This window comes from Theropithecus gelada, chromosome 11 (genome assembly GCF_003255815.1).
Source record: "Theropithecus gelada isolate Dixy chromosome 11, Tgel_1.0, whole genome shotgun sequence".
Classification (NCBI taxonomy): domain Eukaryota; kingdom Metazoa; phylum Chordata; class Mammalia; order Primates; family Cercopithecidae; genus Theropithecus; species Theropithecus gelada.
In genome coordinates, this window is record NC_037679.1 from 24,889,980 (window position 1) to 24,907,165 (window position 17,186).

The 17,186-nt window shown below is 40.8% G+C and overlaps 1 protein-coding gene across 5 annotated transcripts in view; it reads left to right on the forward strand.

Moving 5' to 3' along the window:
- Positions 1–17,186, forward strand: part of HMGA2 (high mobility group AT-hook 2) — a 141,296-nt gene that overhangs the window by 54,287 nt on the left and 69,823 nt on the right. The window contains exon 4 of one of the 5 annotated variants that reach the window (XM_025403048.1): positions 2,998–4,065. The exons of the other annotated variants lie outside the window; for them this stretch is intronic. Coding sequence (XP_025258833.1) covers positions 2,998–3,027 — 30 coding nt within the window. The 3' untranslated portion in view covers positions 3,028–4,065. Of the gene's footprint in view, positions 1–2,997; positions 4,066–17,186 lie in introns of those variants that run through there. 5 annotated transcript variants of the gene reach the window in all.

The following is a 17,186-nucleotide window of genomic DNA, read 5'->3' on the forward strand; positions in this document are numbered from 1 at the left end:
TGATAAACTCTCGGCCTCGGAAATTAAACTCAACATAAGACTTATTCATACTAGTCGAGGATCACAGTTTGCAAGCTGTGCTGTACGGGCTAGAAATGGGTTTCTCAGAGAGTAGTATAGGTAAGATAGAAAGTATAATACTGCCTAAGCTCCAATTTCTTACTTCGAATGTCCTTTGTAAAGATATCCTATATAATGTTGCACAGAAACTGTGCAGTTTCTCAAGTCAATTTTCATCCTTCCATTTTTGACACATAGATATAAACTTAATTGTGGTATGTACATCTGAGACAGTAATCAACCATTCCCTCTGAAAGAAAAAAAAAAGAATTTTATTTTTATTTTTGAGACAGTGTCTAGCTCTGTCGCCCAGGCAGAAGTGCAGTGGCATGATCATGGCTCACTGCAGCCTTGACTTCCCAGGCTCTGATGATCCTCCCTTCTCAGCCTCCCAAGTAGCTGGGACTACAGGCATGTGCCACCATACCCAGCAAATTTTTTGTATTTTTTTTTTTTTTGGTAGTGATAGGGCTTCACCATGTTGCCCAGGCTGGTCTCGAATTCCAGGGCTCAAGCAATTCACCCACCTTGTCCCCGCAGAGTGCTGGGATTACAGGTGTGAGACACCATGCCTGGCAATAAAGCGCTTTTAACCAAAATATATCAAATTCGAAACAAACTATATATAAAGATTTTTTTCTTCTAAACTTCATATTTAGTATGTCCATGACCAGAAAAAAGAGAACAAGAGTATTTACCAAGTAAGCAAAAGTGAGTTATGACATTTTTTTCATGAAACTTTTCTAGGTAGGAATAAACATTACTTTACATCTTGATTTGCATGAACACAAAACTCTACCATAATCTAGATGCCATACTTCTCAAATTTAAAACAAAAGAACAAAAACAAAAACAGTAAACACTTTAGGTGACTGTTGTTTTAAATGTCTATATTAAGCATATATGTACACATATATTTATGCATGTGTGGATGTGTGTTTATACATATATTCTATGTATATATCCTTGGGTGGGAACAGGGAGCAAAGATCTAAGCATATCTCCACAGGGCTTTATGTTCTTTTCAGTCTGGTATCTTTTAACTTAAAAACAACTCGATGAATAGAAATCATAAAAGCCATCCTTACAACAGCATTAAAGTACTATTCTATTCTGTAGCATTCCAAGTGAATTATTGCTGTGCTGTCAAAGAAAACAAAAACATTTGGGAAGGACTGTTTATTTTACAGTGGTTGACCAAAAGTATGCAAGTGGTTATAAAAAAATGTAGACAGCTAACGATGGGAGGTGCCACTTGCACATTCTGAAATCCATTCACAAACCTTTGACACTAACTGTTGATCGCTGGAGATAATATTAGAAGCAAAGCATTTTCCACAGGGAAAATCCTAGCACTATGAAAGCATTTCAGGTCAAAGTAAATAAATAAAACCTCTATCCCTCATCCTGTATCACTGGCATCTCCTCACTCACAGAACCTAATGGCATGATTGTTTCTTCCCAAGAAGAGCAAGAAAACTTTGCAAAAATATTTCTGTCAGAGGTTATGGCAATGAGGGATTTTTGTGCCATGAAACATGTGTTGCCCTTTGTATTTAAAGATTAAAATAAAAACTGCTGTTGACAATGTTAATAGATTCTTTCATTAAACAAATATTTCATTTTGAGCTATATGGGAAATTAGAGACATCAAACGCAGTCCCTGTATATTAAAGATAACAAAATGTATACTTAGGGAAGATAAATGACTTAAGGTTACACAGCAGGCAGCATGGAAGGATGAATTAGAAGTACTAGTTCAGTGTTTGTATTTGTATGTTTTGCCTCAGAATCAGACAATATACAGTTAAGACCTCATTGATATCTCCTGGTAAATGCTTATTTAATGTTTAAGAATTTTCATTGGTGGAGAGATTCTTATTCCAGGAGTCTAGGTCTTGGAGTTTAGGTTTCTTTTACTTAAAAAAACAAAAAGATTCCTCTGATAAGTGAAGATCCATTTAACTTTCTGGTGGATCATTCGGTAACTTTCGAGAAATGAGAATAATCATAACTGGCTCTATTTATCCTTAGCATGGGGTGAAAGATATGAAAAGTTCCTTGATACGACTGGCATGATTCTATCCCATAAAACCACTCGTAAATATCGGTTGAAATAATGCCTGTAGGGAAAAATTTCAAATGTCCTTTCTATCAATGCAGAAATGCCAGTGCAGCTTGTTTTCTGGGTGGTATGTAAGTTGTAGACAGGCACCACATTGTAGACATATTATGGTGGTGCAGTGAATTGACAGGCAGTTTACCACCATTTCCATGTATTAGATTATGTGTACCTCTGGCTATCCTGAGCCTTTGCCCCCAGAGTGGAGATAGTGAAAGAGAAGGAGAGAGGGACAAGAACTCCTCGCATCCGTGCCCCTACCTCAGCCGCTCCTCCTCCTTGTCTCTGAGGGTCTCCAGAGTTTGAGTTTGGTGTCATGTTGGCCCAAGAGACTGTTGTCCTTTTGACAGCTCGGCTGTTTGTGTCTCCAGAATGAAACAGAATCAAAATTTTTTCAGATGTAGCATCTGCCTTCCCTCCAACATCCTTGGGTTAATCACGTGCTTGCTGGCCAGGATATGTAAATAAGACTTGGCTAAAAACCCCTTAAAGGATTATGAAGCAATCTTGCTTAATAGTAGCAGAACAAAACAAAACAAAAAACCACTCCAACAAATCCTCCTGTGTGCTACCAAGTAATGGAAAGATCCAGTTATGACTGGAACTGTCCTGGCCTGAGTATTGTCCTAGACCCAGAGGGAGCGAAAGAGGGAGGGAGGAAGGGAAAAAGAGAGAGAGGGAGGGGGAGAGAGAGAGGGAGGGAGGGGGGGGGAGAGAGAGAGAGAGAGAGAGAGAGAGAGAGATAAGTATGAGAGGAGGAGAGAAATTGCTGAAGGAGAGCTTCACTCACTGACTCCGCACACATTCCCTCCCAGTGGTTGCTAATGAAGAGCCCGTGCTGGTGAAGGAAGCCTGCTGATCCTGGAACTGGCCTTGTGCGCATGTGGTGGGATGACAGACACATTCCCTTCCTTGAACTGCACTCTTTTCCTTTGCACTCAGAGGTGGCCAGAGAGAGCCCCGGGTAGGTCCCGGAGTATGTTCCATGCTGCATAAGACATGGAGAGATTCCAATTGCGGGGGTTCCTCCGTAGCCTTTGCAGCTGAAGGTCTCCATCTCCTGTCCCTAGGCGGTCAGTCGCTGGCATGGCTCTGTGGAGTTTTACCTCCCAGTTGTCTATCACCAAAGCTGTCCACCCTGTCTGGAGGGGAATGAGCGTGGAAACCCCTGGCGGCTGTACTGACAAAAGCAACCTTAGTCAATGACAGAGTTGGGCAGGCGGCGAGGTCTTGCGGGCTGGCCTTTCTGCTGCTCGTAGGAGGATCATGTGCTGCTATTTCGGAGGTTCCTGCCAGTTGGCCCCTGCCCACCTTTTCTGTTCATACTGAAGCAGCCAGGAACTGAGAGAAAGAGGAAGCCTCGGCTGTGCTCTGGGCTGCGCTGCCAGGGTTGCGTCTGTAGTAGGTCCAGCAGCAAAAACAAAACAGGGCAGAGCCCAGGGAGGCCCCAGCCAGAGCAGCTGAGTGTGGAAACAAAGCAGCCCGCCCGCCCTGGGAAGCTGTCGCAGGCTGTGGAAGGCAACTTCTGGAGAGGCTGCATCCTCTTCAAGCCGGGAAACTGAGGCCCAGAGGACATGTGACATATCTGAGCAGTGACCAAGCCAGGAGTAGAAATGTCTTCTGAGGGCCTGTCCCCACTGCTGTTTGGTTTTAATTGCTCAGCTTTTAACAATGTAACCCTGGACAAGTGGCTTACTCTCCCCAGCCTCCATCTCATCTGTAAAATGGGGATGAGAAGATACCGCTAAGAATTGTTGTGACAATTACATGAGAAAGTATAAACAAAGCATGTGGCACAGTGCCCGGCCACTTAATGGGCCCTCAGTAAGTGTTGTCTAATTATGTGAACCAGAACTTGAGATGGAAGTGAAGCAGAAAAGATAGGGAGTTGTTCATAAATGCCTGATCTGCTAGGGAAATATTTTTTAAAGCAAGGCTACTTTTCACAAGGAGGGGTAGGCACACTTGAATTAAGATCAGATTGATTATATGTTTTTGTTCAGCTTTGATGTTGAAATGTCTAATCAAATGGCAGACTGTGCACCACTTCCAGGAAGAGCTCAGCTCCAACTAGGAGGAAGCAGGTAACGTGAGCCGTGGCATCTTCGCCGTTTAGATTTCCCGAATCTTTGTTTATCTTCGTTGTCTGAACCTTCCCAACAGAGTTTAAAATATTCAACTTCAAAGTTACATTCTGATGGAAAACACGTCCTAAGAGGCTGAAGGCTTGCTCTAGGAGGTGAAAGAAGAGAGGCGATGGATCACACCACATTTGTGGAAAACGTTAATGCTGGCCGGGCGCGGTGGCTCAAGCCTGTAATCCCAGCACTTTGGGAGGCCGAGACGGGTGGATCACGGGGTCAGGAGATCGAGACCACCCTGGCTAACACGGTGAAACCCCGTCTCTACTAAAAAATACAAAAAACTAGCCGGGCGAGGTGGCGGGCGCCTGTAGTCCCAGCTACTCGGGAGGCCGAGGCGGGAGAATGGCGTGAACCCGGGAGGCGGAGCTTGCAGTGAGCTGAGATCCGGCCACTGCACTCCAGCCTGGGGGACAGAGCGAGACTCCGTCTCAAAAAAAAAAAAAAAAAAAAAAAGAAAACGTTAATGCTATGTGATCTTGCCTCCTTAGACCCAGATAGATGCAAAGGATAGGGAACTCAGTTTATAAACTAATAACAGATACTCCAGAAGTGCTTTGCATCCTGTTCTGACACTAACTGGTTGTGATTCACTTGTTAAAGACAAGGATAACAACAGCAATACCATTTCTTGAGCCCTTACTGGGTGTCTGGTATTGTGCAAAGTACTCTCTCTATTACCTCAGTTTCCACAACAACTTTTATGAAATATTTCTTCCTTTTGTGATGAGGAAAGTGAGACTTAGACAGAAGTTAAATAACTTGTTCAAGATCACTCAATTAATAAATGCTCCTATGCACTTAATCACTGTGCTATGTCCTGCTTACCCCTTAATGTTAACCTTAATCCTAACTTGAATTTAGGTTAATGTCTATGCGCACTGCTGTTTTGTTCACCTGCAAATCAAGGGCTGTACTTACAGTTTTGCTAAGGCCACTTCTTTGAAAATTGTAAATATTTCCAGAAAGAGGCACAGTTTACAACAAACTTATTGCTTTCCAAATAAATTCTTCCCTATTAAAATCAATGTACCAGTTGTAATTCTCATACCTATGTATTGTTTAAGATAGAGAGTTCAGGACAGAATTGAAAACTGGGAAAAAGAATCTCGTGGTTTTGTTTGTTTGTTAGAGACATAGTCTCACTCTGTTGCCCAGGCTGGAGTTCGGTAGCCCAATCTCAGCTCACCGCAACCTCCAACCTCCCAGGTTCAAGCAATTCTCTCGCCTCAGCCTCCCAGGTAACTGGGATTACAAGCGCGCACCGCCACGCCCAGCTAATTTTTGTGTTTTTAGTAGAGATGAGGTTTTGCCATGTTGGCCAGGTTGATCTCGAACTCCTGACCTCAAGTGATCCAGCCACCTCGGCCTCCCAAAGTGCTGGGATTACAGGTGTGAGCCACCAGGCCCAGCTCTCGTATTTTTGATATACAGATTGAATATCCCTAATTTGATAACCTGAAATCTGAAATGTTCCAACATCCAAAACTTTTTGAGCAGTTACATGATATTTGAATGAATTGCTCATAGGAACATTTTGGATTTCAGATTTCCAGATTAGAGATGTTGAAATCTGTAAGTGCAAGACAAATATTCCAAAATCCGAAGAAAATCAGAAATGCAAAACAGTTCTGGTCTCAAGCATTTCAGACACTCAGCCTGTATTTGCACGCTCATGGCTGTTGGGAAAAGTTAACACATTCACCAAATTGTGCTTGGCCAATTGATAATGACTAATCAATATTAATGCACGAGTATATGTACTTTTGCTGTCAAGGGCAAAATTTAAACTTTACTTGCACTAGTCTTTAACTCTAAGGAAACTTGTACATTTATGCGAGTAATTTGGTATCCTCAAGGTAAAAACTCCAAATAGTCAGCATTATTTACTGAGTGAAATTTCTCTATGAAGACTTTTCATATCCTAATGGAATTATGCTTCTAAATTCTCAGTATTTATTAGTATCATTGAAATTTTGTGAATTAGACTCATCCAGATTAATATGTACTAGAATCGTTACCTGTATGAACTTGGACAAGTTTCTTAAATCTATCTGGGCCTTAGTTGCCTCAGCTGCAAATTGGGAATGAAAATGGTATAATCATATTATAATGGCTGTTGAGACTGTTAAATGAGTTAATTATGTAAAGTGCTTCAAATTGCAGCTGGCACATAGTAAGTGCTATATGTGTTAATTAATTGTACTAATCACTTGTGACTTTCAATTGATTCTATTTTAATTGATATATTCTATAATATAATTTGCTTCCTTCATCTCCCTTTCATGTATACAAATTAAATTTGCATAGAAAGTCTTCTAAGAAATTTTCATTCTTCTACTTCACCCTCTCTTTAGCTCTGTAGTAAGTAATTTCTAACTGCTTATTTATCCCTTAGAACTTTATCTAGAGAAGCTTTTGATATTAAGCTGTGACATATAATGGATGAAATTACAGTCATTGAATTTATTTTCTCTGAATTACTGATTATTTTAGGTAGAATTTATCTTCCTTTTTTTTTTCTGGTGCCCAAGTCTTAGAGAAACATGTTTTCAGCCCTGATCATGATAAATAGTGGGTTTTTTAAATGACATCACGAGATACATATTTCTCAGATACAAAGGATTGTTGTTATGTTCTTTTGGCCAGAAGACACTCATCTTCCTGGGAAATGTAGCCACAAAATGCTGGGTTTGAGTTTTATTAATATCCTTGTAGATGAAAAACAAAATGTTTCCCCTCTAAGTTTTTGTTCTTTTCCATTTGGCAAACCCGGTGATTTGCCACATGAGCCAATGTGTGTCTCATTTGCTTATTTTCTTGTGCACTAGCAGCCCTGGTGATAGCATCTGGAATGTGTGCAGTTCCTGGGAACAAATAGCATGTTGGAAAATGGTTGACTTGGTGGCAGCAGGATTGCTCATGCACCTGACAGCACATGCCACGTATCTCAAGCCATTTGCCTTTTGTCAAAGTGATTTTAAGATAGGCTGCCTCTCCCCAAATTTTTGTCCAAATAATAATAATAACAACAATGATAAGAAAAGATTTTTATGACCAGTGACTTTAATTTGAGAGTCAGATTTTCAAAATTATTTTGATATTTGAGCTGATGATATCAACTATGCCATGAAATTTTGTTTTGTTTTGAGGCAAATTACGCGGTTAAATGGGGAGGAACCCTCAGTTCTGGGAATTGCCCACTGCTTTCCTGGAAAACACATGAATAATCCACCCTCTTGTTTAGCATATAATCAAGAAATAACTTTAAGTATCCTTAGTCCAGCAGCCTAAGCTGCTGCTCTGCCTATGGAGTAGCCATTCTTTTATTCCTTTACTTTCCTAATAAACTTGCTTTCACTTACAAAAAAATTACTAGGTTAAACTGAATCAAGAAAAAGATCAGACTTTGAAAACTTGGTTTACATATATATTATATATGTTATATGTTGCTTTATTTTCACCATTCTTAAAAACTGTTCATTGACTAAATGATACACAGATTTAAGAGGTTAGGAGACTGAATGGAATTTAGACCGGACTGTTCTTAAACTGCTTTCAAGCTCACATTTCACTTAAGAGTAGGGACTCCCTGTCACCCTTAGTCCCTGTTTCCTCCTTTTCTTTTGATTCATCATTCTTGCAGGGAATTACTGAGAAGGACGTGAGCTAAAAGACAACACAGAGGTATTCGAGGAAGGAGGTGTGAATCAAACCAGGCCAGACCATTGAGTTCCAGAGAAATTTCCAGACAAAGCTTCTCAACCCACCAGCCAAGACCCAACCCACAGCGGTCACTTTCACTCTGTCTTATCTTGAACATACTCTTGCTTTTTGAAGGCACAGTCTGTAGAATTCCACATTTTCTGTTTCATTCATTGCTTTCCTCAGTTTCCCTTAATAAGTAAGCAAGACTTGAACTACAGGTTATGAAATTCTTGGGATTAATGACTGAGCTAATTTAGAAAGAAATGCCTGTTCTTCATGGCCCAAAAATGTAGAAAGCCAATCACCTAACTCTACTTGGCAATTTAAATGATGCCTTTTCTATAAAGAGTTCATTACACAAACGCTGACCTCCCTTCCTCATAAAATGGATGATATTTTAGTGAGGCATTTCAAAGACGAAAGAGTCTGATGACTTGGCCTAAGGCTAGTTCAATGAAGGCAATGAAAACTTACCTTGGCTATTCTTTTTCGAGTTGGCATTCCAATGAGTCACCATATGGAAGAGGATTAAGAAAAATATTTTATACTTAGGCCAGGCACAGTGCTTCACACCTGTAATCCCAGCACTTTAGGAGGCCGAGGTGGGTGGATCACCTGAGGTCAGGAGTTCGAAACCAGCCTGGCAACATGGCAAAATCTCATCTCTACCAAAAATACAAAAATTAGCCTGGTGTGGTGGCGTGTACCTGTAATCCCAGTACTTTGGGAGGCTGAGGCCAGTGGATCACTTGAGGTCAGGAGTTTGAGACCAGCCTGGCCAACATAGTGAAACTCCATCTCTACTAAAAATATACAAAAATTAGCCGGGCATGGTGGTGCGAGTCTGTAGTCTCAGCAACTCGGGAGGCTGAGGCAGGAAAATCACTTGAACCCAGGAGGTAGAGGTTGCAGTGAGCCGAGATCACGCCATTGCACTCCATCTCAAAAAAAAAAAAAAAAAATTGCACTTAGGATTTGTAAAATCCTAAAAATCTTGAAGAACAATAGTTAAATCTTACCTTCTATAATTAAAATAATTAAATATTAAGGATTCTTTGGAGTTGCGTCATTAGGAGCTTTACAGTAAGATACCTTACTAACCAATATTAGCCTGCCACAGGTAAATTTAAAAAAAAAAAAAGCAATGACAACAACATTTGAGTTTGTTAATCTAATTGCCCCTTCCTTGCCATCACTCCAAGGCATTAATGTGTCTTTAGATGACCCCATTAAGTTTTCTATTAGAATTTCCTCTCCATCTCTCTCATACACACACACACACACACACACACACACACACACACACACATCCTAGCCATTGGTGTTTCCGAGATTATGAATCCTCTTTCTGTGGTGGTTTGGGAACATAGGATATAGTTTATGAGTTGGGGAGACACAAATATGTTCTGAAAAAGAAACCTTCAAACCTACTGGGCGTGGTGGCTCACGCCTGTAATCCCAGCACTTTCGGAGGCCAAGGCAGGTGGATCACTTGAGGTCAGGAGTTTGAGACCAGCCTGGCCAACATGGTGAAACCCTGCCTCTACTAAAAATACAAAAGTTAGCTGGACACGGTGGTGTGCGCTTGTAATCCCAGCTACTCGGGAGGCTGAGGCACGATAATTGCTTGAAACCAGGAGGTGGAGGTGGCAACTAGCCAAGACATTGCCACCGCACTCCAGCCTGGGAGGCAGAGTGAGAATCAGTATCAAAAAAAAAAAAAGAAAAGAAAGAAATAAAAGAAAAGAAACTTTCAAATAAAACTATCTTTGACTAATAGACTCATTCATCCAATAGGAATAGAGTGCCCATGGTGTGCTAACTCTTATGACAATGATGACATAGGGACCCAGGGACCACCCTCCCATTAGAGGTGCACCATGCTCAGCCCGTCTAACTTCGAGCCTGCACTTTCCACCAATAATCAGCTGCCTTCTGTGCCCACACTAGGAGGAAGGATATATGCTTGATACTTTGTTTTATTATACTGTTGAATTTCATCATCACCCTACTCTTATCCACAAAAATTATCCAAACTATTAAATGTTTCTTAAAAGAAATATTAGTTGTGCCCGTTTTAATCTCCTAAATTTTATGACCTTTGTCCAATGTTCAACTAGATATTTAAGATTGCTTTCATTTGGCTTTTGGTAAGACTCATTTTTGGAATTAATACAGGATCACTATTTGTTCTCCTCAAGTCCCAGAAAAGAAAAAGGCTTTTTCCTACAAATCAAACTTCAGCATACCACGAGCTGCCAGTGTTATTTACCATTTGTTCCTTATCTTTTCCAACAAAGTGACCTTAGCACTGAACCAGGAATGCTTAGATATAGATGTGCACAGAGGACCCTTTTAGTTAATATATAGTAAATACATACCTAATAGGTAAATATGCCTATATATATATATACCCACAGATTTTTAATAAGTGAATATTCTAGAAAGTTGCCATTCCAAGAATGCTCACCGAAAACACAGTACACAAGGCCAACAAGGAATAAGATAGAATATTCCAGCTTGGCAGAATGGTGAGTGAATTGGGCTTTGACTTTAAAGAGGTAGGTAGGTGAGGAGTTGTTGACAAACCTTAGTTTGAAAGTGGTTTATGTCATGGGAAAGTACGTATCAGGGCTGTTGTGAGGACTATCTTATTTCTTTCTCACAGTAACTCAGTGAGGTAGACACTGTTATCATCCTTATTTCACTGATTAACAAACCAAGGCACAATAAGGTAAAGTCATCTGCTGCAGGACTCAACTGCTGATGAATGAAAGAGCCAGGCAGGGCAGGCTGGCTTCAGAATTGTACTGTTCCGCTTCCTATTTCTCCCTACATCCTAGCCCCACTCACATGGAAATCAGTCTGAAAAGTTCTGTCTTATTCTGTAAAGACAATCCAGGCTGGGCGCGGCGGCTCATGCTTGTAATCCCAGCACTTTGGGAGGCCGAGACGGGCGGATCACGAGGTCAGGAGATCGAGATCATCCTGGTTAACACGGTGAAACTCCGTCTCTACTAAAAATACAAAAAAAAAAAAAAAAAAAAAATTAGCCGGGCTTGGTGGCAGGCGCCTGTAGTCCCAGCTACACGGGAGGCTGAGGCAGGAGAATGGCGTGAACCCGGGAGGTGGAGCTTGCAGTGAGCCAAGATCGCTCCACTGCACTCCAGCCTGGGTGACAGAGGGAGACTCCGTCTCAAAAAAAAAAAAAAAAGACAATCCAGGCCGTCTTCCTGCTAATTCTTACCCACTTGTATTTCTTCTATAATTGCTACAAAAATGGTCCTACACAACAACAACATTGTCAACTCACAGAGTACCAAAATAGCAAAGAACCTTACAAATTCCTCTGGGCTAATTTTATCAGCAAAACACTAAGCAGAATGAGAGTTGCCCAAGTCCTGAAAATCATTATGCCACAAAGTTAGTGGTTACCAAGTTCAGCCCACTATTTAAGTATAGCCATTTAAATAGGCCACTATTTAAAACATTGTGTTATCCCCATATACTCAACTCAACAGGACAGAGACCATGTTTTATGTCTCTTTGCATGTCCAGCCCTTACCACAGCACCTGAGACATATTCCTCAACAATTTATGCTTGTTGGATGAATGATGGACTGAATAAATTAACAGGTCTTAGCTTTTAGTTTTTTAAAAATTAAAAATTGTGCTTAATCTTTCATTAATATATTCTTGTGATTTGATCAATGTAAAGAAGAGCAAGAGCATCATCTAATATTATCCTGAATACTATTTAATATATTTCTATAATGTTGCCTAAGGTATATATCTTTTGTTTTGTTGTTTTGGAAGCTGTATTACACAGTTGACTCAAGCAAGCTGTATATGCCATGAAAATCAGCATTGTTCTCCCTCACAACGCCCCCCAACACATACCCAGCTTTCAGATAGATCTGAAATCCATGAAATGGAAGTCCTTCTTGGGTTAAGCTGAGATTGAGAGGACTATTTTACTGCTTCTTCAGTATATTCTTTTTTTTTTTTTTTTTTTTTTTGAGATGGAGTCTCACTCTGTCACCCAGGCTGAAGTGCAGTGGCACAGTCTCGGCTCACTGCAACCTCCGCCTCCTGGTTCCAGCAATTCTCCTGCCTTAGCCTCCTGAGTAGCTGGGGTCCCAGGCACACATCACCATACCCGGCTGTTTTTGTATTTTTTGTAGAGACAGGGTTTCACTGTGTCACCTTGTCGGCCAGGCTAATCTCGGTCTCCTGACCTCAAGTGATCTGCCTGCCTCGGCCTCCCAAAGTGCTGGGATTATAGACGTGAGCAATAGCTCCCAGCCCACTTCTTCAATATATTCTTATATGTGAATTGAGCCTTCCATTTCTTCCCTTACCTCCTCTTCCATCGATTGGAACCAGTTGACTTTTTAATGTAAAGTATAGAAACTCAGCCGCTCTAACCCTGTTTTGATTCCAAACCCTTGTACCTACCAGGCCATTTAGGAAGACTGGGATAAATAAGCATTGTAACTCCAGGGAGCTTTCTGGTTTCATGATCCATTTCTGCTTCTTAGGGGCCAGACAGTGCTAGGCTTACAGGAGGCTCAGCCAGAAAACTGGCAAGTCGATTAATCTGTAGTTAACCACAGCAATAAATGAACACAAAGGAAATGCAGATGTAAGTAGGGGATAAACTTTGAGTGGTTCCATCAGTAGTGATTCATGGTGTTGAACTACAATAATATTTTCCTCCACACACTCTCCCAGTTCCCATTGTGACCCTGGGGCAGCATTTGGGGAAGACAGTTAGGCTTGGGGGTGGGTTCTGTGGTCATGGCTGTGTAAGATTGGTCCTACAGCTGTTAATCTGGCTGACAAATGGTTCATCAACATGTATTGTTGAAAGTGACATGATGCACAGTGCTAGTTAAGAGAGTTGCGTAAATATTAAAATACCCAAGATGGGAGAAGAGCAGTTTTCCCGGCTTCTCCAAGTTTGAGCTGCAGAATCAGAAGTGGCAGAATAGAGAGAGAAGAGACAGGACACTAGCTTGGGTTCCAGCCCCAACTCTGCTGCCCTGTGCTGCGTGGCTGCAGCAAGTGACTTATCTAATAACTGTGGGTCTCAGTTTCCTCACTCATAGTACTAGTGATCATTTCTCAGGAGTATTAAATAAAAGCATGAGTTTAAAGAGCCTAGTCCCGTGCCCAGCACAACAGAGGCTACCCTCCAAAGGTCAATCCCTCTTTCTATGTGTTTCATCCTCTCTTGGCAGCCTGTTTGCTGCATCTCTTAGCTGACTTTTGTCCCTTCCTGCTCACTTAGTCAATTCAGAGATTACAGTTTGTACAATAATGCGCTGCCTTGTCTTCTCGCTGGTGAATCTGGACCGGAATGCTCTGCCTCTGCGCCGACGCTCACTCTGATGGTCTTGGCTGGAGGACAGAGGCTGCTGGCAAAAACCTAAGAGGGAACATACCGTGGTAGCAGCATGAAAGAATTTGGCAAGGAGGTGCTCGTCACATGATTGTGATTCATACTGTACTCTCAAAATGTGGCAGGAGGGCTAGGAGAGACTTTTAATGCCAGCACACAGAGCAGAGACACTCATTTTCAAACATCACATTCTTTTTATAGTACAGGCATGCCTCACAGGGAAAATATTGAACTTGGCCTGCCAGCACCACGAGAGTCGTCCCAACTGTGATTTTATTGCTTGAGTCACTCCCTGAATCAGATACTGGCTGCATGGAGGAAGTCTTCTATTAGGGATGCTTTGAAATTGTGTTTTTAATTAATTAACACCAACTCTGGGCAGGTTTTTCATTTACTCCTAGCAGACTCTTTTTTTTTCTTTTCTTTTCTTTTCTTTCCTGAAACTTGTTAGACATTTTTGTAAGGTCTCAGTTGGATCGCTTTTAAGTATCTTGGTGAAAGAGTCATCTGTGTTGGGTGAAAGCAAAGGGACCCTTCAAAGTAGAGTTTGTCATCTCCGAGCAAATCTGATCCATGGGAACTGGGTCGTCAGGAAGAGTCCCTAAAAGTCTGGCATACCACTTTCTGATGCCTTCAGCCGTCCTCAATCCATTCATCCTGTTGTTAAAACTTAAAACTAGAGCTGGCCAGCTGTTGAGAAAAGTCCTCAGTTTTATTTCAACCAAATGGTGCTGCCTCCTGGGGCTGGAAGGGGGCTGACTTTAAGCACAATTAGAAATGTGTAGCTCTTTCAAGCAGCGGAAACCTACAAAATGGCCTTGATTCACAGAGCCCCTCTGGCTCAAAGACTCTCTGCTTCCCGTGTGTCATAAATCTGTATCTGCATCAAAAAGTGTAAAGACGGCAGTGTATGGAAGTCCCTCTTCCTCTGTGAGCGTGTCTATGACAGATTTATACTGATGGCTACACTGCACCCCGGTCACAGGCTCCTATTATAGTCATGCCCCACTGACTCAGCCCCCGTTTCCTGTGGAAGGGGAGACAAGGTCCTGCATGAAGGAGGGTGAAATTACAGCTCAACTCTCTAATTGCTGTTAGTACAGGAGGACCTTTAAGGGTTGCAGCAAGACCCATTTTGTTCATAGCAACATCTACTGTCTCCTCACCCCTGTGTGGTCACAGCTAAAACCTAAGGCGTTTAGTTTAATGACAAGATCTGCCATGACAGGGTACTCCAGAATTCAACAAGACCAAATGGATACATGCGAAAAGAACAAACCACCTCATCTGTTTAGTTTCTGTTTCTTCAAAATGGTTTTCTTTTTCTTCCTGAGGGTCCAAGTTTCAAATGTGAAAATTTTTTAAGGTAGCATTGAATCTACCTCTTTATTAGTATCTACAAATGGATGCAGACCAGGACTGGGTTTTGAAACCACCTCCTTGTTGGAGATTTTTCATCCTTGGCGAACATTGTAGGGTTTCAGAGGTAGCGGCTGATGAGAACCCTCTTGTGTTCGACTGCCACCTTCAAGGTTTAGAGCTGTCCTGCATTTCAGGGGGTGAATCGCTACTGGTAAAGAGGTCAAAATGAGCTTTATTCTAAGAGTTAAGCAACTAAGTTGCAAAGTTTAATTCGTCTAATTTTGGGAGATAAGGATGGAACTGAAGGATATTAGGATAGTTTGAATCCTCTAAGAGGAGAAAAGGCAAAACTGATGTTTCACTTTCCCATTGTATTTAGAGTAGAGCCTTCACGTGGGTAGCTGTTCCTTCTCCTGTTTGGTATGGCTCAGAGCACTTGAAAATGTCACTGGCTGAAGAAGAGTGTTTGTGATGATATTTTTTAATTCAATTTTTTTTTTTGTAGATTGTAGTACTATAAAGAAATGATACATAGAGGGGAGTAAAAACTTGTCTAGCTAACAATTGGTATAATGCTTTTGAGTGCACAGTTCTGATTAAATTATATACATTTCTTCCGTTGGCCAACTTATCGTGAGCCTGGTTGTGTGCCTCTGGTGTTTGTATGATATCCACCGCATTTTTTTTCTAACATGTTAAGGATTCTGTTTTAAATAGAAAATCAGATTGCAATTTGAAAAACTTAGTTTTGAAACTCTACCATCTGCTAGATTTGTGAAAGAGGATCTAGTAAATGAAAATTGTGTGTGTATGTGTGTGGTTTATTTTATAGGCACTGCATATTTCTTTGATGATCTATTTTCCAAGCTCATTCTTATCTTTTAGAAGATGTTTCAAGGATTTATGCATCTGGCAGGATTTCAGAGAACTCTATAGTGGTGGAGAAGTACACTCCATTTATAGGGAATCCTGAATCAGGGTCATTCAGAGCATTTATTTTGTTTTGTGCTTAAATTTATTTCTGCTCTGGACATTTCTTTCAAATGGATCATTTTTACATTGGCAAATCTAAGCATTTTATTCATAAGAACTGTAATAATAAAGCTTTTCCAGTCCAGACATAGGAGGAAATTTGCAAAATGCATCAAGAAAGTATGGCAATTGTTTTTCAAGCCATCGTGTATTTGAGAAAGTATTGCATTCATTAGTGTTTGCAAAACTGTACATTTAATGGTGCAAAAGTAAAGTTGACCTCTCCCTTTTGGTGCACAGATGTATAAACTTTATGGAAGTACACCCCAAGGTAGAGACTTATTGGAGTAACTCTTAGAAAGGGCAAAGTTGGCCATAAACAGTGATGCAATAACCCCACAATTATGTATGCTCAATTATTTGGAAGGGAAGTCTGGGAGAAGTGTTTTATATGATTACATGGGCAAATAAGAAGTGAGTGAGGAGAAGCACGGTCCAAAGGTTTGCATTTGTTGTGTATACCCCAAATAGCATCCTAATACAGCTTTATAATGTAAATCCACCGGTACCAGTAAAATGGCATTTAAAACAAATTGTAAAATGAACAACATTTGCAAAGCAATAAAGACACCACCTTTGCAACCACTTTACTACAGTTTTGAAAAATGTTAGTGAATAGCTCTCCAAAGATGCAAATAAATAATATTTTATTAGATTTCAGACTAGGAGAAAGGGGAGGAAAACCTTCAACTAGAATTACATGATTATTGCTTCGCTCCTCCCTCAACCCAGCAAACATTAAAATGGAACATAAAGCAAGTCTATAACAAGATTTATGAGGAAAGGTATTACACTTAGGGGCACATTGTGCAGAAAAGTCATTAAAATTGTTTGGGCCTTAAGAAGGGGAAAAAAACCCTTTTGAGAAAAATGAGAAACTCAGATGTATCGAAATGCCTTCCTTATGATTACCTAAGGCTTTAGGTTTTTAAAAGCCATTGTACCTAAAGGTTCTGATTCATTCTCTATTGTGGCAGCTTTTTCCTACCAGAGAAAACTGAAAGATTTTGTTTCTCTGGGAAACATACTTAAAGAGGTATAGTAGACCTGGCATTCCTTTTGCATGCTCTGGTAGACCCCGGCTCTTGTATAATAAAAACAATATAGGCATGTTATATTTGCCATATGTTAGTTAGGGGATTTCAGCACACAAATACCTCCTTGTGCACAGAAGTAGATGAAAGCAAAGCTTACTGATGTCTAGGGTCCCTGTGCCTTAACTTACCTTCTTTATCCTACTTAGTCTGCCTAGCAGACTTCTTTTTAGCTGGTTGTATGCATATTTGGATAATGGTGATAGCTCAGCTTATTCTTTATGCTTTGTTCCGCTCTAAGGACGGCTAGTACACTCGATTCA